The following is a 27486-nucleotide window of genomic DNA, read 5'->3' as shown; positions in this document are numbered from 1 at the left end:
TGATTTCCGTTTGCCTTTCCATTGATGGGTTCCTCTGACGCAAAGGTCTAACGGAACTCATCAACTGAAACCGAACACTCATGTGAACACACCCTAAGGCCCCATGACACAACCGTAAAAATCACCCGTAATTGCGGACCGTGATTACGGTCCGCAATTACAGACCCATTCACTTCTACTGTCCACAGACACTTTCCCGTATATTTACGGAAAGTTGTCTGGGCTGTAGAAGAAATCTTTTGTTTTATACGGACCGTGCTCCCATACCCCGTCCGCAATTATGGTCATGTACATGGGGCCTAAGAGTACATAATGTCAAAGCATGTTGACATCCATTATGAATATATTATGCAATTACAAAGAGCGTGTTAAAGTGAAACATATAGTGTAAATGTTATATAAAAAAAGTCTAATGTTCAATTAGACCTAGCAGAAATAAGGGAGGTGGGGAATGGAGCCACTGGGTTTGTTATTAGACTTGACTCTGTGGTCACTGAGACAGGAAGTGATGTCATTTGATTGACAGATGCAGAAAGAAGGAAATTATTTGGAGCAGAACTGGGCAGGACACAGGAAAGTGGCTGCAACCATGTCACATGGCGTTTTGCACGTATTACATTAACCACATTTTTTTTTTTCACTAAACTTCAATACATAGTAAAATTTTAATAAAAAGTTGAGTAATTTTGTAAATACATTGCATTAATTAGCTTGTAGTGATCCTGAGTTTTCACCTGTATTAAACCTCAGAGCTGCGTTCTCAACAAACTAGTTGTCAGACACATGCCTAACTGCTTACCTAAGCGCCTATAATGCAGTGGGCGAGTTAGTGTATAGATGACACTTGGTACTGAATTCAAATCATTATTGCGAGCTCCGTGCAGGCAACGAGCCAGCAGATGATGCTGAGAAATTACAGTTCTTAAGCCTGCAGAATTGTGAATGCAGCTCTGGGGTATAATACAGACTTTAACTCAAGATCAGAACAAGATAAGACATATAATGCATTTACAAAGTTACTCAACACTCTATGTAGATTATATCTGTATATTAGCTGGAAATAGCCTACGCTTTATGCTGCTTATTTGTATTATAGACCATAGGGAACCCAAGCAGGGAATGTTAAGTGTTCTCAGCTGTATCATCTAATAACATATGACAATCCATGTGCCAGTGACACAGCACATACAGTCCTTGTGACCAGCACAACAACAAGCGCCATTTAGATGAAAAGACTTATTATTTTATATGAATTTTATCCAACATCTCTCCTCAACTGTGCCTTGTATATTCTGTTTCCACTTCCTTAGTAGTTAACATATGTTCTCGTAAAGACGCCCGCTGAGATGTCTGCTTTTGGTTTACAGTACAGTACAGGGACCACGGAGCGTTCTTGAATATCTGATCCCTGCAAAACCTATTACAATGCTGGGATATACTTTGCACGGCTAAGCATAGCACTTTATGGTTGCACTATAGGACTAGCTCTTAGCCTGGTCAATCCAATGGAAATACATCCAGTATGACAACTTTTGGCTATTTGGGAGTTTATAGCGCGCTCTGGATTTGATATGATTATGGTTTATTGGGTACATGTTGTAGAGGGAACATAGTGTAGGGGCTGGATAAGTCCTTACTGTGTATAAAAATATGATTAATTGTTATATTACCAAGCAGTCTGAGCGTAGATACGTACATGCTTTTTCAGGGAGGTCCCTCAATTATAACCTCCAGGAATTAGCCAGACTGGTGGCAAAAACATATAAACGTAGGAATCTATGGCCCATAGAATAAAAACAATTGTAACTTACAATTAAAAATAACCAGACACTTAAATGTGGTTAAAGTGGGGATCGGCCACAGCTTTATTAAAACACATAGAATCTTGGCTGAAATAACTTGTACATAGCTTGTCACCACGAATGCCTGTACCGCCACCGCGGTGGGCATGGGCTTGTTATCGGACAGGTGGAAGTATGATCCATTTAACAAACCCTCAAAAGGGGTCATGGTGCTATCATATGCCAACTGTGACACCTAGTAAAAACAATCCAAGTATTAATATAGAAATAAAAGAAAGACCTATGTGCAAAGAACAATAAATTTACAATTAATAGACATCGGCAAACAACAGTATAACCTACAGGGGGTGGGCGGGAAGGTTCTTGAGGCTGTGGAAGGCACCAAGAGAGAGAGGCCACCCAGTGCTGACATAAGTGGGTCTGGGTCAGTCCTTACATGTACCCCCCTCCCCCTGACTAATAGTGCAGCAGGCCATGATAAACCCCCCACCCTTCTTAAAAAGAAAAGCCTCCAGTCAAAGGCTATCTGGTTTATATAACCTGGTAGGCCAGCAGAGCAGAGAGCAGCTACAAGGAGCATCTTTCTGGAGGACCCGGCATGTTCATCCAATAAATGGACATTCAGTTTGATGCTTCATTGTCCATGTAGTGGTGCTGTGGAGAATTAAACACATGCTGCCAATATCCCCTGCAAATGATAAGGCCTCATGCACACTGCCATGCTCGTAATCAAGGTCCGCAATTACGGGCATGGCCAGCCGCAGACAGCCACCTGCATTTTCGGCCCGTGCTCCCATATAAAGTATGGGAGCACGGTCCGTAAAAAGCAAAACATAGGACATGTCCTATCTGTCGCGGAGGCTTTCTATGGCCCAGACATCTTCCCACAAGTATACGGAAAGGTGTCCGTGGTCAATAGAAATGAATGGCTCCGTAATTGCGGACCGTAAATACAGTCCGCAATTGCGGACGAAATCTACGGTCATGTGCATGGGGCCTAAATTGTCTATTGGAGTGCCAGCGGGACATCTTGTTATCAGCCCTTCTAAAAAAAGAGATTGCCTAAAGCAGACCGGACGGCACAGGCATCAGTGCTTTATACAGCCAAAATCCCGCTGCAATGGTCGTGATCAAAGATAACTCTGATACGAGCCTTTTAGCTCCTTAGATGCCACGGTCAATAGCGACAGCTGCACCTAAGCAATTTGACAGAGCGGTCTGTTACCCCTTTGGCACACCCCAAAATGGTTCCAAAACACATCTCTGGCTGTATATAGACGGAAAAATAAAAAACTTATGACTCAGAGTTCACCATGCTGGATATTTTTGTTCATGTAAAAGGAAGGATGTGAATGATGACACATCCCATTGCTGCTACCAGTATAAATACTATATACTAGTATATATTACCTATGTATTTTTATTTTTTTCTATTTTTTTTATACCAGATATGTGACTCTACTAGGGAATATTCTATAAAGATATTGCAGTAAACATCTACTTTTCGGTGTAATAAGCTAATTGTAATTTTTTTTAAAATTATGAATAAGGTTACAAACTTTTTGCCGTGTTCTGATGCAGTGGCGCATCAAGAGCCTTAGATACTTAACGCAAACTTCAGGCTTATTTACCTCAGCTCACAGTATATATGTAACAATGACCTGATGTTCATCTTTTTCTCACTCGTGGTTTAATAGACTATTCTGCCCCTGTTGTAACAAAAGTCTGTTCTTTATACACTGACCTCATGGTGATTATGTGATAGGCTGAGGTTTATACAGTGCAGCCAATCAGAAGAGGCAGAGCTGCAGTGAGGAGGGAGGTAGCAGCATTCTGAACCAATGGTGAGACAAGAGGTGGATTTCCGACTACCTCAAACAGCGTGTGGGCACTGTAGCTAAGCGGTAGTCACAGATCACAGCTCTGCGCTAATGAAGCTGAGCTATAAAGCAGCAAGCACTGAAGAAAATAAATAGCAGATAAGCATTAGCTTTAGATACTGACTTACGTAGGCTTGTTATGCTAACTACTGGACAGTCGCTTTCAGATACCCCTGTGTACCGGTGATCGCTGGCCCAGTTGACATAACGATAGGACATAGCAAAGGTCCCCAGAGCTTGTAAACCCTTTGTTACAGTATATATATCCATCCATATGTGTGACTGTGCCTGGTACTGCAGCTCAGCTGGAGCCCCTTCATTCAGGTAATTGGTGGAGGTCCTGGTTGTTTGACTCCCACTGAACAAATATTGATCTTAACAGCCTATTGAAATGATAGGTTATCAATATTTTACTCACAAAAAAACACCCTTAGGGCTAGTTAACACGGAGTTTCTTGACGCTGTTTTCGATGCAGAAAACGCATTGGAAACAGCGAAAAAAAGACGGACGAAATTGCCTCCCATTGATTTCAATGGGAGGCGGAGGCTTTTTTTTCCCCGCGTAAAAAAACGCTCGCGGGAAGAAAAAGCGTCATGCTCTTTCTGCCCACGTTTCCGTCTCTGACCTCCCATTGACATCAATGGGATTCAGAGAAAGCGTTTTCGCACAGTTATTTTTCCTGCAGCGCTCAATGGCCGTGGCTAAAAAATGCTGCAAAAAACACGTAAAACACAGAAAAGAAAGTGCAGGCAGATTTTTCTGCCTCCAAATAACTCTCTGTGAGAATATACCCTAAAGGATTACCCTCTTTTTATTACAGATGGTCTTCTTGCAAAATGGAAATCAGCCCTCCATGCGTTGACGTCCTGGTGAGCTTGTGGTGGGTTTGTGCAAATACAAAGCATCCTATCAACAGAATCTGAGCTTCAGTGTAAAGTATGAACGGCCTGAGCCTCTGAACTGAAAAAAACTCACCACACATTACCTCCAGGTTTTGGTGAAGCGCAGCTGAGTAGGACGTTTTGACAGAATTGAATATACGCTACACATGCCTTTGTCTTCATGTACCAGTCTTTGGTTTTGCAATATAACTAACTCCTTTTGTGCTTGTTTTAATGTTATACTGGGTTTAGCAAACAAAAGTTTAGATAAGTTAGGGTAATTTTTTAAAATGTCACAGACTACGACTAATGATGAGGCCCATGTATCACCATGTCCTGGTTGGTGTAGCCCTAGTAGAAAATACAACTAAGTAAAATTCACTAATCTTAGCTATGCCCTAATGTAGCCAAGGTAAATGCCCCATCATTGAGCCAACAACAGATTATCCAAAGAATAAAGACATATATATCATTTTTAAGGCCACGACCGCACTTTAATGTCAGCATTAAAAAGACGAGCTTCATTAATTACCCATGAAATAATGATGCACGGCTATTAAATTGTCCGATATGCTTTACGCATTCAAATTCTGCTGCTTTCATCAGGTCTGTGGTCGTACAGGACTCAGAGGTTTTCATTCCTGTATATGTATTCATGGATTACAAGTACAAGTCAAAGTTTCTGTGAATCCACCCACATATATATCACGCCTATGAAACTGATACAAGCAGTGAACTTTCATTGCACTTCAGTTTTATAATAACTTTTCAAGACTTTTGAAATTGTCATCAAAAAATAGAAATTGGCATTAAAAGGTGAAGAGCTTTTCAGCCGTCATAAAGGCCAAAGCTCTTGGAATCATTCAAGACAACGTCTAGTATTGAGTGACCTTCTCAATGAAAGTCCCCAGTTCATCTTGAGAACCAAATGGTTATTGTCTTGTAAACTATTATTATTATTAGTATTATAAAGTACCATCAAGTCAATTGTACTCCTGGCAGCCATTTCATATTGAGTGATATACTGTAGTCACGGAACTTCTTTCTCCCACTCAGCAGTATGTGCTGCAACTGGGTATGTTCACACAAAGGTTTTGTCAAACTTTATTGTGCTTTCTTTTTTTTTTTCTGTTGGTAATTTGGGGCTGTATTTGTTTATGTAGCCAAAATCTCAATTCCCATGTCCCTGCTCCATCTCTTGTCATATCACTTTACTTCACCATTCCTTCCAACAATTAGATCCCCATTTGTAGGACATTTAGGCCCTGTACTCGATCCACACAGCAATGCCCACAACATATACCAAATATGCCCATTTTGGAACACATATATATATATATATCCCCACCCCTTTAAGTTCCGTTTCATGGTACAACTCCGGAGATACCGGATGCTTACATTACATGGTAGTCTTTCTCCGTACAGCGCAGTAGAATATATTGCCATTTGGTAAAAAGGACAAAACATGAATAAATAGAAAAATAAATATTTATTTATGAATTTTTTTAAGAAAATACATTTGTATTTGAAATAATATATGCAAATAATATAAGTCTGTCCAGCTGCTTTGGGACTGGAGCTCAGACAAAGGGTCCTAACACTGTAATACAGCCTAGGGCCCCATTTTCTCAGGGTCCGGCTCCTTTTCTTCCTTGCTGGGTGATGTTTCCTCCAGGTCGTCCCTCAGGATTATCCAGTCCTCCTTTAGGCTCTTCCTGAATCTTATTGTTAGAACCTGAGAAGAGAAAGAACAGGACACGTTATATCCATTCCTATTCCCTGAGATTCCCTGACATATAACAGTCTCTGGAGAGGGGAGGACTGAGCGGACAACAGCAGCAGAGGGGGTCAGACAGCTGAGAGCGCCACAGTCCCCTCCTCCGCCTGGATTTACATTTCCGCATCATACACTTAGATCCGCATAGACTTTCATGTGGCCTAAATCTTTCTTTATAGATAAATGTGTAAGAAATAAGGAGAGAGCAGTGTGAATATGTAGAATAGATCTGATCTCATATACTGACCTGGAAATCCCGATACAGCAGGATGTTACCTACGCAGGAGCCGAATAACACCAGCCATTCCAGGATCATCAGTGCCGTTTTGGAAGACTGAAAAGAAGAGGAAAAAATACATTTGACTTTGTCTTTTCTGTTGTTCTTATTCTTCCATGTAGTGAGAAATTATTACTGGGACTGGGGGAAGCCGGGATTGTATCTATTGTATATATAATTATATATAAGAAAAAGTGGTATAGAACTTTGTTCTGAATGATAAAACACACATACCTGTATACAGTGATCACTGGTACAGATGGCATATATCGCAGTTTTACATGCCAACCCTGCAAGGAGGATGTATATAGGAAAATAAAAAACCTGTAAGATGGACTTTATATTCATTTCTCAAGTGTCACATGTAAGTGGATAAATTAAGCTGTAAGGAACGCGTCAGAAAATGACGTAAATTACATAGAGGAGGGGTCCTGTCACTAAACAGCTATTGAGGAATGAGCCAGAAAGAAGCTCATTATACCTCAGTGCTGTTTATAGTCCGTTATGTGATGGTTAAGCTGAAGTACCATAATAACTATTTCTTCCACATAATGACGGCTCTATTTAGACGTTAGCTGGAGAAGAAATGGTTTATATTATGGGTCACTTTATGGGGACCAAACTTCCCCAATGCCCAATTGTAATCTGACCAAATAAAGAATAATCGACATGTCCCTTTAATTGCTTCAGCTGCGGGTACTGGTGGTCATGTCCCCAGGAGAAGCCCAGGGTATTATGCGCTGGTGACGTCATCTCTACTTATCACCCACATTAGTGTTATCTGTAGTGATGATGATGGGGCACAGGAATAAGGAGATCTATCATTACAATAAAGATGCTTTTCTTTATAAATTATAACTTGGTGACTTGGAAAGGATACTGCTCATGAAGGCCAGAAACATCAGTATGGACAGGGCAGCTTTCGTACAGCGTACACAGCGGACGTTCCTGGATGCCGTGTACAGAGGTCCTGCCAGGCAGATACTGTAGAGTCCGGTACAGATCAATGCCGCCAAGCCAATATAATCCCGCACGCAGGATTTCTAGAATGAAACACACAGAATATATTACACGTCATACACGTCCTATCATGGTATACATGTCATCATACAGCGCACATGTCCCCCATATTATTATATTATCCTGGACACCTTCCATTGTCAGGTTATACATAGTCCCTGCAGTGCTCCTTGGTCAGGGGTCATAGATAAGCAGCTGAGGGCCCGGCACCCTGGGGGGCCCTTACTCCACATTGTAGGATCCTGGTTAACACTATCAACACCAACCTGTAAATATATGACTACCAAGTTCCCCACACAGGCCGTCCATCCGAGCGCCAGCAGTAGTTTCCGGAAGATGACGCCACAGATTTGTCTCTCAGCCGCTCTAATCTCTATTAGTCTGTACATTACGTACATGATGGCGACTTCTGAAATACAGAACAAGACATCAGCCCATAGATGTTACATGTACTACACACAATAATGATATGTTATATAAATGTGAAGATAATAACATGTGCAGGGGACGTATCACCCAATAACTAGGCAGATTAGCCATTCAGGGGTCTGGGAAAGACAGGTAACAACCTCTGCTGGAGCTGTCATAGCGGCCATGTTGGTTGTTACTCATCTTTCCCAGAGACAGATATAAGTAATGGTTGGATAGAATTACTAATAATTTGTCAGTAGAGGACGACTCAAGGTCTTATATTGAGCTTTACCCCAGATATAAATATAAGGCACTTACTTAGTAGGCTAGAGATGGTGTTCACTATCGTCAGCACCATGGACTCTGGGATCTTCGCTCCAGTGTCGCTGGGAAGAGATAAAATCCATATGTAACATTAGTAGAGCTCCGTGCAGGTGACTAGAGCTCTCAGTAACACAAGAGAAATCACTGCCGGAGTTGTAGGAATTCCTCCATGTTACTAAGTGACAAAAAATTTCCAGCAATCCAATGTTCATGAAGAAGAAAGACTCTAATGGATTATCACTATGGGCAGTTCCCCTTTAATATATTTGTATCTTCTAAGATTTATTTCTACTTCTTTTTTATTGTAGAAGATAATAAATAAATATGTATTTATTAAGTAGATTCCATACTATGGTCATGGTGTAGGTGGTAATGACACAGATGAAGGTCCATGCTGCCCAGAGACATGGCGGATCAGTATCTTCCTCTGAATTTTCAGAAAGTGCCAACTCCCCAAACAGAACTGCTAGTCAGACTATTATGGCATATCCTAGTCATATAACATAACATGACAACTTTTTATGGGAATATCCTTTAACATGAAATTCATATTTTGTTATGTTTTTTTTTTCTTCCTTACAATAAACCTATTCCTATTAATTCCCTGCAGTAATATACAGGACTGTGAAATAATTTGTTTTTTCCTAATCTAGATCCTCATGGTCCAGAATTCTTGTTACTATTAACATTTCCTGTTTAAGTGTCTTTACATTGTCTCTAAAGAGTCTCTTACCTGATGCTCATCAATGGTGTCTTATAATGACCTTCAAACATAGTTATGGTGTAACTGGTAATAATACCGATGAAGGTCCATGCTGCCCAGAGACATGGCAGAACAGCCAGCCCTGGGCTCTTCATATTGATGGTATATATGTTGATCAGTTAAGCAGTATATAAGTTGCTCAGAAAAGCAGTAGCCTTCTCCTTCTATCAAAAGTCAGAGAAAGTGATGTTTTCCCCTTACCTGCCCTTTTATAGGCTGATGATGTCACAATGACACAACCCAGCTGATGATGTCACAATAACATAACCCAGCTGATGATGTCACAATAACATAACCCAGCTGATGATGTCACAATAGCATAACCCAGCTGATGATGTCACAATGACACAACCCAATGACACAACCCAGCTGATGATGTCACAATAGCATAACCCAGCTGATGATGTCACAATAGCATAACCCAGCTGAGGATGTCACAATACCATAACCCAGCTGATGATGTCACAACAACATAACCCAGCTGAAGATGTCACAATGACACAACCTAGCTGATTATGTCACAATAGCATAACCCAGCTGATGATGTCACAATAGCATAACCCAGCTGAAGAGGTCACAATGACACAACCCAGCTGATGATTTCACAATGACACAATCCAGGTGATGTCACAATGAGCCAGTGGGTACGTGACCATTGTTGGAAAAGTGTTGGATTTAAAATAAACTTGTCATATAGAAGTCAATTATAAATATCAGATAAATTGTTATTGATACATTCTGCCCAACAATGTTTTCCCCTTTTTCCTATTCCAGAAGCCCCTGTAGATTACAGTTACAGATGCAGCATTGCTTCTTGATCACATCATAGGTGTTATATTATCAAATAATGTATTCATTTTACCACTTATCATTATTCAGGAGGGGAATAACTATACTGTATATAACAATGTATCGTTGTGGACAAGGTTTTTGCAAATTTGTATAAAAAAGTGGAATTTTTGTCCATTTTTGGGGAATTTCCAGGTCAAACTCTTTTATATTCGGAAATATTCAGTGAAGATCAGATGTGGCGGTGTGGATCATAGGCATACTGGCGTTTATCACACAGCTAATTTTCATATCCCAGGTTTTCCGATGTTTTTCCATCATTTGTTCAAACAAGGAAAATCTCTAGCTCAATATTCACCAGCACAGGGATGGCAAAACTTTTTTAATGAGTGTGCCCAAATAGGCGATTATCTATCTGGTAAAACATCAAGAATGCCAGACCAGCATGAATAATGTAAAGCATGCCCGCTCTTTACATATATGGAAGCACGCTCCTCACAAACTTTAATAAATTGACCTGCGGTGCGGAATTTAAATCCGCAGCATGCTGTGTTTTTGTTTATTTTCAACTGCGGGTTTTCCCCATTGAATTCAATGGGGGTGCAAAACCCGCAACAGAAAGGCAAATGTTTTGCGGAGTATTTGTAGCGATTGCACCGCAAAAAACGCAACTACAAAAAAAGAAAAAAAAAACATACTTACCCAGAAGTCTGTATTTTTTGTTCCAGTCTGGCCTCCTGGGATGACGTTGCATCCCATGTGACTGCTGCAGCCAATCACAGGCTGTAGCGGTGGTCACATGGGATGAAACGTCATCCCAGGAGGCCGGACTGGATGGGAGGGCCGGCCTCCATGTGACCGCCGCTGCAGCCAGTCACCAGAGTGTACATATAGACTAGAGGAGCTACACATGGATAATAACTAATAGTTAACACAGCGCTATCTGCTGTCAGTTCAAGATAGTTCCTCCAGCATTAAGCTGCAGATGTTGCAATATTCCAACACCCCTTCTCAAAAGCTAAGGCTTAATCCATAAATCGCAGCTTCTTCACCAGCCTGGAATGTCTTTCAGCATTCAGGGGCTTTGTGAATATATCTGCGGTCATGTCTTCAGTTGGGCAGTCAGCAAGTCCAGAAGTCCTTGCTCTTGAACATCCTTCAGAAAATGGAACTTTACATCAATACGCCTGGTTCTGGGATTAACCCTTTCCATCTATGAAAGTGCAAGGCAACCTTGGTTGTCTTCAAAGACCTTTGTTGGTTCTGACTGTTGTTCACCCAAATCTGCCAACAGTTGTCTCAGCCATATAACTTCTTGACTTGCCTGCGCTGCTGCCACATACTCGGCTTCTGGTGATTAAAGTGTTACAGCAATACCTGAAAGAAGAAACAGATATCCACTGGTGGATTTTCAGGGGTCTCCGCCCAGTCAGCATCTACTTATCCGGTCAGGTTACATTTATCACTTGCTGGTAACCTTAGTTTGAAATGTAAAGTTCCCTTTAAATAACGTATGAAACTTTTTACAGCTTTCCAGTCCATCTGACTTGGCATTGAGACCTTTCTACATAATATTCCTACTGCTGCTGCAATGTCAGGTCTTGTAACAGTGGTAACATATAGCAATTTTCCTATTGCCTTCCAGTACTGACTGTCATTTGGTAGCAAAGTACCTTGGCTGTTCATCTCCTTCAAGTAGTTGGTTTCCATAAGAGTTTGTAGTATTTTTGTTTCATCCCCTTCTTGCTCAAAACAGACTAGAAGATCATCCTCATATATGAGCACAAAAATTCATCTGTCTGTCAGTCTCTTTGTGTATAGGCAGGGGTCGGCCTCACTCCTCTGGAAGCCTTCATCTGTAAGCACTACATTGTGTATAGGCAGGGGTCGGCCTCACTCCTCTGGAAGCCTTCATCTGTAAGCACTTTATTGTGTATAGGCAGGGGTCGTCCTCACTCCTCTGGAAGCCTTCATCTGTAAGCACTACATTGTGTATAGGCAGGGGTCGGCCTTACTGCTCTGGAAGCCTTCATCTGTAAGCACTACATTGTGTATAGGCAGGGGTCGGCCTTACTCCTCTGGAAGCCTTCATCTGTAAGCACTTCATTGTGTATAGGCAGGGGTCGGCCTTACTCCTCTGGAAGCCTTCATCTGTAAGCACTACATTGTGTATAGGCAGGGGTCGGCCTTACTCCTCTAGAAGCCTTCATCTGTAAGCACTTCATTGTGTATAGGCAGGGGTCGGCCTTACTCCTCTGGAAGCCTTCATCTGTAAGCACTTCATTGTGTATAGGCAGGGGTCGGCCTCACTCCTCTGGAGGCCTTCATCTGTAAGCACTACATTGTGTATAGGCAGGGGTCGGCCTTACTCCTCTGGAAGCCTTCATCTGAAAGCACTACATTGTGTATAGGCAGGGGTCGGCCTTACTCCTCTGGAAGCCTTCATCTGTGAGCACTTCATTGTGTATAGGCAGGGGTCGGCCTCACTCCTCTGAAAGCCTTCATCTGTAAGAACTTCATTTATTTTGACGTTCCTTCTTTAGACCATATATACTTCTCTGGAGTTTGCACACTGAGTCTGGTCTTTGTTCATCTTTAAATCCTGGTGGTTGTTCCATGTAAATGTTCTCAGTTAGTTCACCATGCAGAAATGCTGTTTTCACATCAAAATGTTTAACCTGCATTTTTCTTGTAACTGCTACTGCGAGCAAGGTTCTGACGGTAGCATGTTTGACTACTGGAGCAAATGTCTCATCATAGTCCTCCCCATATTTTTGTGAATATCCATTGGCAACGAGTGCTTGCTTTTGTATTGTTCCACCGTGCCATCTGTATTGTATTTAAGTTTAAAAGTCCATTTACAACCTAGAAGATAAAAGAGCAGGAAAAGAGCAGTATAGTATCGGGCATCGGCGCCAGGCTCAGGAGGACAAGGAACCTTTTTCCACTGTGCAACTCATTTACAACCTATGGCTTTCCTACCTAGTGGCAGTTCTGTTAGCGTCCATGTTTTGGTGTCAATCATGGATCTAATTTCATCTTCTGCAGCCTTGATCCATTTATTGGCTTCCCCTTCTGTGGGTTCATATACAGTGGCGGTGCTTGCCTTGTATGAGAGACGTACAAGTGGTTAACCTTTGTTTTCTCTTGGTGAACGCCTTGGTTCTGTATCTGGCTTTGGTAGCGTCTGTTCATTGGCAGGGCTTGGGCCTGCACTAACTTCAGCCATTTGCTCAGGATACATACAGCTCGTCTGATCAGTGTCAGTCGTCTGTTCCGCTCTTGATTCCAGTGATGTCATCACACCATCGTTCAGATCCTCAGCAAAAGTTACACTGTCGCTGATAGCCACTCTGTCTGTTTTAGGGTTTAGGATTCTGTAACCTTTACAGTAGTCACTGTATCTGACAAAGATTCCTTCTACTGCTCTGTTTTGGAGTTTGGTGCGTTTTTCTTGTGGAATATACTCAAACGTTCTACATCTAAAAACGTAAAAATGCTTTACACTTGGCTTCCCGCCATGCCCCAGTTCATATGGGGGTTTCTCCACCGTTCTGGAGAAGAGTCTATTTTGTAAATAAGTTTCTGTCATTGCGGCTTCACCCCAATATTTCTCAGGTAATCCAGAATCTGTCAGCATGCATCTGATCATTTCAGTCAGAGTTCTGTTCTTCCTTTCGGCTACCCCATTTTGCTCTGGTGTATATGGAACTGTCTTTTGATGCTCTATCCCATGTTGTTTCAAGTAGTCTTCTATTTTATGTCCTGTGAATTCCCCTCCATTATCACTTCGAGGTATAAGAGGCTTCCTCTGAAATTAGTTGCTGGTCTTTGTTACATAGTCTTGTAATTTATCCAAAACTTTGTTTTTGCTCTTCATTAGATAAGTGACTGTGTATCTTGAATGGTCATCTATAAAGCTCACTATATACCTGTTGTCGCTCAGTGTGGGCACTTTCATAGGACCACAAACATCACTGTGTATTAGGTCCAGTGGTTGTAAGGCTCTGGTCCTGCTTTCTTTAGGAAGTGTTGCCCTTGTAGCTTTAGATTAGAACCTGGAGGAATTTGTTCGATGGGTGTAATGGATATATTGTCGAATTTACATTTGTGTTTTAGTGCACAATGCCTCGACACACTCTGTTTGAGGTATCCATTATTCACATGAGAACGGTGCTTATTGATCCTGCAGCGTAAGGGTTGTGTTGTTCTACCAATATATTGGGGATTGCAGGGGCATGTCAATAAATAGACCACATAGTCGCTCCCACAATTAAGGAATATTTGGATGTGGAAGGATTCAAGGGTGACGACAGAAGTGTATGATGTGGGTCTATGTGATATGTTATTACAACAAAAGCACCTTGAGTGACCACAACGAAAAGAACCACAAAGTGAGGGTAACATACTAGGGTGACTGGGCTTAGCATCACGCAGTTTACTTGGGACAAGAATATTTCTTAGGGTTTGAGATCTTCTATAGGTGATCTTTGGCAGGTCTGGTAAAATGTCTTTCAGGTATGTATCATTGGGCAGGTATAGAATTGGGCAGTTTAGTTGTCACTATGATCTGCAGCCTGGCCTTGAACTTTGTATATTATTTATGACGTTAGATGGAGTGTTAAATCTCAATGGAAGAACAGAATTATTTGTATCATCAGCCGCTACTATTTTCATATCCTGGATACAGAGGGACTGCAGAGCAGCGATCATACTTCTTATGTGATTGATCTGAACTGAGAAGATGCATACATGTGATGATTAATAGCCTCAGTGATGGAGATATGTGAGACAATAGTGGAAATATTTCATTCAGGCTACAAAAGTGACTTTTTAGAGCGGCCGAGGAAAAGTCCACATTTCTGTATTAATCTACTTCTGTTTCCGGTTGTGATTTATTTTTGTACGGAAACTTAATGTCACCCTAAAGCTCAAAGAGATGTCAGGATGGTTGAAGGTCACAAAACCAGCAACAGGTTTAAGGTAATTTGGGCTGGCAGCCTATGGCTTTAAAGGGCCAGACTCTTCTGAATAAATACTTGGGGTACGAAGTACAGTATAAAAATTAAAATTGAGTAATGAATGGGGGCACTTATTTCACAAAGCTCAGTATTTCCTTTTTATGTAACATGGCTGTATCTAGAGACACAACCACAGTATAATAATGGCAGAAGTTACACAGTCTAATGAAAAGTTCTGCAGCTTTCTAATAAACTTTGTGTTTAAATTCATCACTTTTTTAAGATCTCTTATTGCTTTCAGTCAAGGAAAACATTAAAATTTACACCTATAGGCTGAAAACGCATCCTGATAACGCCCAACTAACGCAGGGGCAGGATTTGTTACAGTGTATCAGAGTTCTCTCTTGTAACAAACCATGCACCTGGACAGCATCCAGATTTAAACAATGATGTACCAATCAGTAACAGCAAGCAGTGGTCTTGAAAATGGTTGGAAATTGTTAACCAACTGGTACTTTGTCAACAGTGAGGTTGCTTATCATATAGATCTTTCTAATAAATTCTTCAGAAGTTTTTCTAGTGCACAGTAACCAACCAGTAGGTGGGAACCTTGGAAAATATTAGCGAAGTATTTTACATGCTATATCATAGACAAAAATAAGTGGTGTTAATTTCCTTTGGAGGTTGTGGCAGGCTCCTTTGCCAATGGGGTCCATGTGCAGTATAGCCAATGAGCAAACTTCCTAATACAGAGGCGGCCGTAGAAGTTCTAAGCGATCAGACCTTCACTGATCAAACAATGATGGCCTATCCTGGACTATCAAATATAAAGTCCCTAAAAATTCTCAAATATTTTGCAACCCTGATAAAGAAAAAGTAGAAAAAATATATTATGTTCTATTATGTAGCATCTCCTGACATTTTTTTTAAAATAAAAATATAGTTTGTGTAAGGTAATTTTGACTCCTAACTAATCTAATAGGCACTTTGCTGCTGATAACTACAGTGTGATTTGTTTTAAAAAATGTTTATTTTATTTGCAAAGGTATGAGCATTTTTCCAAATATGCCAAATAGGAGATTACTCTTTTCACTCTGGGCGGTGTAATGTTTTCTGTATGACGCTGTCCAATCAGCATCATACTGTTCTCCTCTTCCCTGCCCAGCAAGATAGCCTGATCACACTGGCGTAGCTATAGGGGTCGCAGCGGTCGCAATTGCGACCGGGCCCCGAAGCCAGGGGGGCCCACGGCCCCTCGCACAACATCAATAAAAAGTTACTATAGTAACTCGGGCCGCGGGCCCCTGTTACTATAGTAACATACTTTACTTACCTTCCTGGTTCCGGATCGCAGCGGAGGTCCTGACGTCAAGCGCTGTGCGCAGCGCATGACGTCTCAGCGCTATGCCGCCGCGCACAGCATCGAGACTACAGAACTCCCGCCGCGGCCGAAGAGGAAGGTAAGGTTATCCCTGACTGGCGGGGTCTGACTCCCGGGACCCGCCAATCAGCTGTTTTGAAGGGGCCGCAGCACTCGTACGAGAGCTGCTCCCCTTCATTCCGGTCACTTCATTCCGGTCACACTGTGAATCCGTGTCGGCGATTCACAGTGTGAGTAGTGAAATGAAGGGGAAGCAGCTCTCGTACGAGTGCTGCGGCCCCTTCAAAACAGCTGATTTGCGGGTCCCGGGCGACACATCAACTATTGATGGCCTATCCTGAGGATAGGCCATCAATGTTTAGGGACTGCACAACCCCTAAGCCTACGATGTAGCAGGCTTAGGGGGCCCATGAGACAGGATCACAGATTGTGTGATCCTGTCTGCTGGGCCCTGTATCTAAGCCAATCACATGGTAGGCTTAGATACATGGCCCATGCGTGATCCTGTCTGCTGGGCCCTGTATCTAAGCCTACCACACTGTAGGTTTAGATACAGGGCCCCAGCACACAGTAATCTTATACTGTATAAGATTACTGTCTGCTGGACCCTGTATCTAAGCCTACCTTGTGGTCTGCTGGGCCACTGTATCTAATCCTATCATGTGTGATACTGTCTGCTCATCCACTGTATCTAATCCTATCCATAGTTTATAGGGTCGTAGTGCTATAGATATGCTATGCTGTCTCATACACACACTTTTTTTTGGGGCGGACACACATGTATTGGGGCTATTTCCCTGACATTTTAAGCCCTGAGGGTATGTTCACACGGCAGCGTCTGTTACGGCTGAAATTACGGTGCTGTTTTCAGGAGAAAACAGGACCGTAATTTCAGCCGTAATGGCATGTGCAGGCGTCTTTCGCTGCATCCATTACGGAAGTAATTGAAGCTGGTTTTCCATGGAGTCCTTGGAAAACGGCTCCATTTACGTCTGAAGAAGTGACAGGCACTTTTTTACGCGCCGCCTTTTGACAGCGGCGCGTAAAAAAAAATGACCGTCGGCACAGAACATCGTAAGACCCATTCAAATGAATGGGCAGATGTTTGCCGACGCTTTTGAGCCGCATTTTCGGACGTAATTCAATGCTAAAACGCCCGAATTACGTCCGTAAATAGTGTGTGTGAACCCAGCCTTAGTGACGCCCCGGCTGCTAGTGCTGCATTGTTGGGTCACTTAGGAGACCCAGCGATGCAGCTGAAAGCGGACCGTCGGCCATGAGAAGTTTGCGGGGGGGGGGGGCCCAGTAAGAATTTTTGCATCGGGGCCCATGAGCCTCTAGCTACGCCCCTGCCTGATCATATAGTATACAGCTTCCATTCCCGACTGTGTTTTCAACTGGTGATATTCCCAACCATTCCCAATTGTGTATTCAACTCGATTAGAATCTCCTCTTTCATATGCCACCAGAACCGCTGTTCTAGGTAGTCCACAGCCCTAGATATGGCTGCTTGAAGTGATCCCCCTCCCTCCAGCCTCAGTCTCTCACACTGTGTGAAGCAGCTTCATGCTGATAGGACAGCGTCAGAGGCTGTGAGGGGGCTCCACCTCATAATCATTTTTTTTTTTTAATCAAATCACACTGTAGTTATCAGCAGCAAAGTGCCTATTAGATAAGTTAGGAGATGGGGAATTAATAAACTGGTGACAGATCCTCTTTAATTTTAGTATTATCTCCATATTATAAAAAAAACCACTGCATTTCATTTGTGGTAGACCGCTACTTTTGGCACCCTCTTTACAGTGGCTCCCAAAAAATATCCATTAGCACAAGAAGAAGCCTCCTAGTTCTTCTGTAACCCACAATTCGCAGATTGTTTTCATGTTATGTTATGCATTCCTCCAACATTCAAAATCTATTTTTGCAAAAATATTGTAATTTTTCCTTTCTGCTTTTGCTCAAGACATTTCTTGAAATTGTATCAAATAAAATCCATCAGCTTCCAGATAATATCAATACAGGAGGTCAGGGTAAAAACTTATCAATAAACACACCAAACTATAAACCATAAAGAGGGGTCTTAAAATCTTAGCAGCGCTCCTGTGTGTGCAGCCATTTGTGCTTTTCAGTCTTCAGCCTCTGACACAAGAAGCTACTTCCTGTCAGCCATATTTGCTCCCACACTGTCTAGTGTCTACTGGCCAAGCTCAGAGCGTAAACTTTCTCCATTACTCCCTACGATGAATCATTGTTAGACCTCCCCTCCCCTGAAAGGAGATATACTATGGTCTCATGGCTGTCTGCTGTCTAAAGTTTGCATACATTCCCTGCTGATCACTACAAAAGTAGAATCTCGTACATTCTCTTTTTCTCATTGAACAAGTCTAAGGTGTATGAATATGTAAGATATCATAACTAGGAATGTATTCACTGTATAAATAAGAGTATAAAAAGTTAAGATATATAGAAACATGAAAAAATAATTCACTATAGAGAGGTGACTCCCTAGTGAACTACCTGACATCTGATGCCTCCTTCTTTCCAGCCGGTGTAATGACTTCCTGTATCGGTGACCACCCTGTCTGCACATGTCACAGACTCCATATATGTGGTCTCTGATGGTTGGACAATAGAGTATTTTCAAAAAAATTTCCTAGTGACTCATGAGCTCATGACAACACTGCTGGGTTGGTTGTTCAGTTGTCCTGGTCAGCTCAGATGTCAGCTGTCATTTTACAGAAGTCTAAAGAGGATCTTTGGACTGTGACCAGTCATATAAATCAAACGTTGGGGTTAAAAGAGCTCCATGTTCTGCAGAGAGTTAGGAGTTGCCAACTTTGAACAATTTTTTACCTGCATTAGCTTCTGTGTGACCTGTGCGGTTCCACAGGGTGCATCAGCCAACCCTGCTATACGGAGCGCCAAAGGGGCATTTGTGACCAACTAAAATCTTATTATTAATTGTATAGCACTGTTGTTAAATTACACAGGAAGTCGTTATGTGGTGATGGTATGTTGGTATTATTTGAGTACCATGTAGTAGTATTTACTTAGGCATTGTATGGCAGTGCTGCTTAGGCAGTGTACAGTTTATTAGTTTTGCAGTGTATTATGGTTTTGGCAGTGCTGTACAGGATTATTATTTAGGCAACTGTAAGGCCCCAAGCACATGACCATAAAACCGCGGATTGTAACACGGTCCACGGTTTTAAGGACCCATTCAGTTCTATTGGCTGCGGACACTATTCCGTATCGTGTTTTACGGGCCATGCTCCCATAGTTTGCATGGGAGCACGGACCGAAAATGCGGGCGGCTGTCAACAGATGACCGTGCCCGCAATCGTGTGCTGCAATTACGGGCACGGTCGTGTTCATGGGGCTTAAGGAAGTGTTATTTGTCCAACATATGGCACTGTATGGTACCTAGCATAGGGCACTGTTTGGTATGGTTATATGTATACTGTATGACAAAACACTACATGGGGGAGGTGGGTGCTAATAGAAGGTATTACATTGGGCAACTTTAAATGTAAGGCCGGCCCTGTACACGGGAATAAGATTATGCTAAATATTTTACATTGCCGTCACTGGTAAGAGTAGAAAGATTTGAAACGTATTTATAATATACAGGAGTCATTTTGATTGTGCGGCCACATTTTTCAGTAGTGAACATAGCGATGAATACATATTTGGAACATAGCAAGGGGGAAGTATTTATTAATAATTTGGACATTGTAGGGTGATTTTATTTGGAGACTGTATTTGACTAGAAATAAAATACATTATAAAAAAAATACATTGGGATTTTTGGGGGTGTGGCCTATAATAGGGGTGTGGTTAGGCTGTAGAATTTTGCTATGAGGTTCCGCACATATTAATTGTTCCCATCTAAGAGTATCCCTGAAATGTTTCCAACTATGTTTTTCCGTCTCTGTACATATTGAAGAACGTATCCCATAAATAATTCTAATATAAAGGGATGAGGATTTTAGCATTTAAGGAGGATATTGAGGAAGCTCGTTCCTTTTTATTTTGTTATTATTTCCATTTGCAATTCATATTTCCTTGCATGGCTTTTACATATGGCTTTCATTGGTTTATACTTCCTCTCTCCAACTGTTCGCATAGAGAACATCAGAACTTTCTTAATCTCTTTTCCAAGATTTGAGCCATATGGTTTTACGGCATCATTTACTTTAATTGTGTTTACAATTAAATTGGGATATCTTTAAATTTACAGGGTCGTTTTGTAGTACAGTACATTCGGATTTTAATTGAAGTTGCCGGGTTGATTAATCTGGATCCAGCACGCGTTGTCTTTAAGATTACAATCAACTTTCTAAATCGTTGTGACATGTAAAGATGCCTAGTTGTGGATGGATGCAATTGTTTGGGAACATAGGGTTAAGGACAGCTGGATAGATTGCACCATGTTCAATAGAAGAAATAACTTTTTTGGGTGCCGAGTTTTTACCCTTTTGTGAACACCTGTGAATAAAAAAAAGAAGACATTCATACTCTACCTAATTAAAAAGTACAGAACAGTTTGACATAGGCGGTAAATAATTCTCAGAACCCAATCCTAAAGTGAATGTCTACCATTAAAAATATAATAACCTGTCTGATTGATTTATTTTAACATATCTTTATGGCAGACAGAGCTTTTACAGATGAAACCAAGATAAACTTGTGCCAGAATAATGGGAGGAGAACAGTATGGAGAAGGACAGGAAGGTCTCATGATCTGCATCATATGACGTCATCTGTCACACATGGTCGAGGCAGGGTTATTGCATGGGCATGTATGGTGCCAATAAAACTGTATGGTGCCAATAAAACCTGGCTATACACGTTGTGCCTCATGACGTACACACTATCCCTCCATGTTTCACTCACTTGCACCCCATTATCCATTTATTTCTATTGAGGCACTTCATTTATTACTGCCCCCTATATTTCACTTATAGTATTACACTTGCACACACACTATTCATTTATTATTTCTTACTACACCTCCCATGCACCACACACCACTCCCCTCAAGACTAGTGGGAGTGGCTATTATTATTTAAAGCACCTGCTCGCCCTTTCATCAGCATTTCTGGCCTGGCTGTGTCCATTTGTAAGTATGGCCTTTTTCGGTGGTTTTGTATATGTCCCTGTGTTTTTATCGGTTCTGTTTGTGCATCAGGAACGTTCTGTTCCAGTTTAGGATTTAGGGACTCGCAAGTCTGGGGATCCTTGTCGTGGATTGCGAGCTTGCGTCCTTTTGGCCAAAATGATTACCAATACCCCAGGTATTTTTCATTATTATGTATATTCGCTTCTCTTGGACACAGCCGGGTCTTTGATGCTGGGAGAGCATGGTGTGTTGTTGTTTGGCATAGCAAGCAGGGTAGCCCGCTCTATGAATTATCAAGGCGTCACAAATAGGCTTCTACCTGGCTATACACGTTGTGCCTCATGACGTACACACTATCCCTCCATGTTTCACTCACTTGCACCCCATTATCCATTTATTTCTATTGAGGCACTTCATTTATTACTGCCCCCTATATTTCACTTATAGTATTACACTTGCACACACACTATTCATTTATTATTTCTTACTACACCTCCCATGCACCACACACCACTCCCCTCAAGACTAGTGGGAGTGGCTATTATTATTTAAAGCACCTGCTCGCCCTTTCATCAGCATTTCTGGCCTGGCTGTGTCCATTTGTAAGTATGGCCTTTTTCGGTGTTTTTGATGATGTGACTGCAGATAGAAGTATCAGGATGAGTTCTGAACTGTATAGATCGAGATTTTGTGCTGAGATTCAGGGAAGTGCTGCAAGACTGATAGGACGGCCTTTACGGTACAGAGAGAAAGAAAACATTTTTGTTCTATTAGGTTCTTAAAGAAGCACTGCACTTTTAACAAATTTTGCATAAATCAATAGTATTAGCGAATATAAGAAACGTTGTAATATAACTTATTAGAGAAAAATGCCTTTTTTGCCACTTATCAGGCGAAACCCCCAACCCTCCTTAGGCCTCATTCAGACTTCCGTGTTCGGTCCGTGATATATGGACTTTGTGTCGGTCGTATGTCCTGGTCCGACCAGAATTCAGGGAGCTGGACTCTGAGCATCATAGTTATCTATGATGGTAGGATTCCCTGCCTCCCCACAGGAATACTGTCCTGAAAACTTTATTACTGTAAGGGACATTATTCCCACGGGGAAGCAGGGACTCCTACCATTATAGATAACTATAGATAACTATGATGCTCAGAGCCTAGCTCCGTGAACTATGCTCGGTCTGGGAAATACAGCCGACAGACGGTCCATATAACACGGAGCCTTCACTGTTAACTCTGAATTGACTACTTTCTCTGACTTATCTTAGACAAGGCAGACTCTCAGCTCACTGAGGGATCAGATTACAGCTGCCGAGAGAAGTCTATTGAAAGGGGAGGATGAAGCGGGAGCAGAGTGAGACAGAGGAGAATGACACAGAGATGCTACAACTGCCCATAGTAAGTTTTATATCTTACTCCAGTGCTGTATTCTCAGCTACACTGCTAATTATTTAATGACCATTTTTTTCTCTTAATAAAAATATTTGAAATACCCCTAACTTTATTTTTGGGTGCTACTCAAACAGAATGCTAAGGTAAAAGGGATTTTTTTTATAAATGGGAACCTGTCATGTTAAGTATGCTGCTCTTTCTGCAGACATCATGTTATAAAGCACGGTAAACTGAAAAGATTGATACATAGTTTGGTAGGAAAAGATTCAGTATAACTTGAAACATATGGAGTTGACTTAGGAGTCTAGTAGGTGGTTTTACTCAATGATTGACAGCCTTCACTTTGTGAGCATGCACAATCACTGATTAGGATCGCCCACTGGATTTCGAAGAGCAAAAAGGAATTGAAGTCCTTTGCGAATTTACCCTAGACCCAGGTTTATGCAGTACATTCTTTATGCAGTTGTTATGTTTTTTGCGTTTATATATTGTCAGCAGTGGATCCTAAAGAGAGAAATAGCATTATAAAAAGACTTCTACTTTTTGAAGGTCTTGGTGTTTGTTTTCCTCTCCACACGCTTACTATGACACTTATGTAAGTATTTATGTTGTGTATATAGCGCAGGACTGTACAGAGATTATCACCATTCACATCTGTCCCTTTTTTCATTGTGGCTCACAATCTAATTTCCCTATCTGAGACACACACATACACTAGGGTTGATTTCATTAGAAGCCAATTTACCTCTTAGTATGTTTTTGGAGTGTGGGATGAAACTGGACTACCCGGAGGAAATGCACTGAAACAAAGGAAGAACTTACAAACTCTGTACTTCAGCCTATTGCCCTTGCTTGCCATGGATGAAATTTCTCTGGAGAGGGGATTCCAGCACAAGGTTCTCACCCAGTAGTAAAAGGTATGGTACCAATGAGAGATGGGCCCTGCCTTCTATCCAAGGCATTGGCATAGCTAACATCTACCAGAGCATATGCCTGGGTCTTCTGTCTGGTGCCATCATATCTGCATTCATCCCCCTCCAAAGGTGCCCTATGGTTCTGCAGGTATCTTCACATTCTACTGTACCTACACCGCTTGTTACTGTTTAGGGACCTGCAGGACACATGACTATGAAGGCAGGACTTAGCAGAAAGACTCCATATAGAAGACTGAGCTGCTATGTAAGTATAAGGGGGTGGATTAGTTTAAGGGGTCTGTATTTAGGGAGTCTGGTCTGGTGTCTGTATTAGTTTAAGGGGTCTGTATTTAGGGGGTCTGGTCTGGGGTTTGTATTTAGGGGGTCTGGACTGGGCTCTGTATTTAGGGGTCTGTATTAGTTTAGGGAGTCAGGTCAGGGGTCATTATTAGTTTAGGGGGTCAGGTCTGGGGTCTGTATTTAGGGGTCTGATCTGGGGTCTGTATTTAGAGGGTCTGGTCTGGGGTCTGTATTAGTTTAAGGGGTCTGGGGTCTGTATTTAGGGGGTCTGGTCTGGGGTTTGTATTTAGGGGGTCTGGACTGGGCTCTGTATTTAGGGGTCTGTATTAGTTTAGGGAGTCAGGTCAGGGGTCATTATTAGTTTAGGGGGTCAGGTCTGGGGTCTGTATTTAGGGGTCCGTTCTGAGGTCTGTATTTAGGGGGTCTGGTCTAGGGTCTGTATTTATTTAGGGTGCTCATTCTGGGTTCTGTATTTGTTTAGGGGGGTCTGGTCTGGGGACTTCAATGGTTTAGAACGTCTGGGGTGTGTATGTATTCTAGGATCTGGTCTGGGGTCCGAATTTATTAGTCTGAGTATTCGGGATACGTGGATAGGTCATCAGTATGAAAAACTGGTCCATGCCCGGACAACCCCTTTGGGCCTAGGCCTTGGTGTCTGATTTTTTGTGTTTCTGTAGAGGCTGGAAATGGCTGCAGAAGCGAAGAGCAAAGATGTCTTATCAGGAGAAGTCGCCATAACGGTCTGTGTCAGATGGAGAAGAAAAGAGAATGACTCCCAACAGAGAAGACATCACTTGTGAGTCACTGGATTTATAGAGGATCTGTCACCTCTCCAGACATGCCTGTTATAGGAAAACCTTATAATCCGCATAAAGTGTTTATGTAGCCCATGACTAATAGACAAATGGGTGTTACCATTCTCATTGTCAAGGGGATGTGTCCCTACCCAGTGTGATACTGTCAGCGATGGTTGGAGGCTGTCAGTATGTAGGGACACAGCCCTTTGACTAAGGGAATTGTGACACCCATTTATCAATGCTCGCACAGAAAGGTGGTGTTCACTTTAGGCACGGTAGAGCGGTGGTGGGTCCCAAGTTTGGGAAACACCCCAGGTCCTATAGTCTACCTAATCTGCCACTGGACGTCTATGACATAAATGATGTTCAAAGAATCGTAAAGAAAGTATTTTCTCATTTTTGGATCCAATCCCAGTTTTGGCTAAAGAAAATGCATTCAAAAATGGCACCAAAATTGCACAGTCAGAATAAGAGCTATTAATTTTAATATGTTTTAAGTGCTCCAACTTTATATTCAGTTGCACACAGAAATACACTGCTGTAGTCAATAGTATATTTGATAATTGTGTCCATACATAGCATGTTCAGCCTATAATTTGTGGTTTCTGCTCCATGAATATCTCATGGTTTTGGCAATTTCACCAAACCACTCACTACTGAACCGTATTTAATGGTAAACATTACAGAGAATTTTCCATTCATATATTAAAGTTTAAAGCACTCAAACAATAATCTTTTTTTAATTAATGTACATGATGCAAAGATTTTGTAAAAATGTCTTCGCTAAGTTAGAGAAAATATGATGTGGGAATATAAAATGTCTTTGAAAGATGTTTTTGCAATTTTCCTTGATGAAATCTTACAATGCACACAATGATTTAATGTACTGTAGACCCACCATGTTGTTCCAAATAGCAGCACACAAGGACATGGCCTCGTATACTTATAGGTAAATTCAAAAATTATTTCAAAAATTTTCAAAACATTTCACAAAAAGCAAATTTGCCATGTGAGGGATAATGAATGATAACACAACATTTTTTTCTTTTGAGGCATTGGGAGGTTTAGGATAATTTCTGAGCATTGGTCCATAAATGGCAACCAATCACTTCTCAAGTGACGTTTTCTAATCTTCTCTACAAAAACAACAGATTGCATCCACTGACAAAAGAAGCTGGAGGAGCAGCTTGGCAGCAACCACACCTTTGTATTCCCTATCTCAGCCTGAGTTATTAATCAGAAATTTAGAAAATTAATTTTAAGTGGAGAGATAACTGTAATTAGTAAAAAAAAAAAAAATATTTGATAGTTTAGTTCTGTGAGATGCTGATTAGAGAGGGTTGAATTTATTTTTGTTTACAGTTGCCCTATATTGAGCTCATTTTTATCCTGGAGAACTAATGGTGAAGACATTTTGTCAAAACTTTTGGCCAAATAGCTATCTTTCCCAGTTCTCCGATCAACATGCATGGTCAACCTGGTAGACAGATGAAAGGCCTTCATGCATATTTGATTTCTGGGTGAAGCTTTGGCAATCTTTAATCTAATGTGTATGGCCAGCTGAAGGCTGGGGCTACATGACTTGATATGCGCTGATGCACGAGTGCCTCCATGTCTTCATTGAGCTGTATAATGTGTGCGGCTTAAAGGGTTTTTCCAGTCCCTAAAAATTGGTGAATCAGTCAATAGCTAATCGCTCGGGGTAAGTCTGCCGGGACCCCCGCTGATCAGCTGTTTTGAAGTGGCCAGGGGCGTAACGAGGAAAGACTGGGCCCCATAGCAAACTTTTGACTGGGGGCCCCCCCTCCACTGGGTGTCACACAACCCCCCCTTATAGATAGTGCCTTTTTTACAGCCCCCCCTGTAGATAACGCCATACAGCCCCTGTAGATAACGACACACAGCCCCCTGTAGAGAATTCCATACAGCCCCCTCTGTAGAGAACGCCATACAGCCCCCCTGTAGATAACGCCATACAGCCCCCCTGTAGATAACGCCATACAGACCCCCCCTGTAGATAACGCCATACAGCCCCCTCTGTAGATAACGCCATACAGCCCCCCTGAAGATAACGCCATACAGCCCCCCCTGTAGGTAACACCATACAGCCCCCCCTGTAGGTAATGCCATACAGCCCCAACCCCCCAAAAAAATCCGACCTATAGTGTGTCCTACAAAAGACATGTATCCCCTATCCACAGGATAGGGGATACATGTGTGATCGCTGGCAGCGATAGGGAGAACAGGGGACCGAAAGTCCCCCAAGTTCTCCATGACTAATCTCTGACTTCCGGAGTCTGCGCAGCTCAATAAAAATGAAAGGAGCGCTGGTCACGCATGCGCACAAGCGCAACCGGCGCTCCATTCATTTCTACGGAGCTGCCGACACAGATCCCGGAAGTCCGAGGTTTGTGATGGAGAACTTCAGGGGACTTTCGATCCCCCGTTCTCCCTATTGCTGCCAGCGATCACGCATGTATCCCCTATCCTGTGGATAGGGGATACATGTCTTTTGTAGGAACAACCCCTTTAATGGCAGAGCGGGGAGATACCTCCCTGCTCTGCCATAGTGTTCAGTGGCGTCGCGCTGTAGCAGCCATAGAGGCAGCTAGCGGAGCCTCCGGCCATGGTGGGGGCCCGTGCCGGTGGGCGACACGGGCCCCCTCATGCCGCGGGCCCCGTAGCAGCCGC

At 42.1% G+C, this 27486-nt stretch overlaps 1 protein-coding gene across 1 annotated transcript; it reads right to left on the bottom strand.

Moving 5' to 3' along the window:
• Positions 1-6122: 6122 nt before the first annotated feature.
• On the bottom strand, positions 6123-9147 carry LOC142741897 (DNA damage-regulated autophagy modulator protein 1-like). Its single transcript, XM_075851218.1, has 7 exons — positions 9107-9147; positions 8368-8435; positions 7905-8047; positions 7499-7661; positions 6853-6908; positions 6589-6675; positions 6123-6299 (listed from the first exon to the last, which is right to left on the bottom strand). The coding sequence occupies exons 1-7, from the start codon at positions 9145-9147 to the stop codon at positions 6177-6179; spliced, it is 681 nt and encodes a 226-aa protein (XP_075707333.1). The 3' UTR covers positions 6123-6176.
• Positions 9148-27486: the final 18339 nt, after the last annotated feature.

Source organism: Rhinoderma darwinii, chromosome 2 (genome assembly GCF_050947455.1).
Source record: "Rhinoderma darwinii isolate aRhiDar2 chromosome 2, aRhiDar2.hap1, whole genome shotgun sequence".
Taxonomy (NCBI): Eukaryota; Metazoa; Chordata; class Amphibia; order Anura; family Rhinodermatidae; genus Rhinoderma; species Rhinoderma darwinii.
Note: the sequence above shows the minus strand (reverse complement) of the source record. Positions and strands in the feature narration are given on the sequence as shown.

Coding starts and splice junctions, on each gene's coding strand:
- LOC142741897 (XM_075851218.1), bottom strand. CDS start 9,147: ATGTTTGAAGGTCATTATAAGACACCATTGATGAGCATCAG. Junction 8,436..9,106: donor ACACCATTGATGAGCATCAG/GTAAGAGACTCT, acceptor ATCTCTTCCCAG/CGACACTGGAGCGAAGATCC. Junction 6,676..6,852: donor CCAGTGATCACTGTATACAG/GTATGTGTGTTT, acceptor TCTTCTTTTCAG/TCTTCCAAAACGGCACTGAT.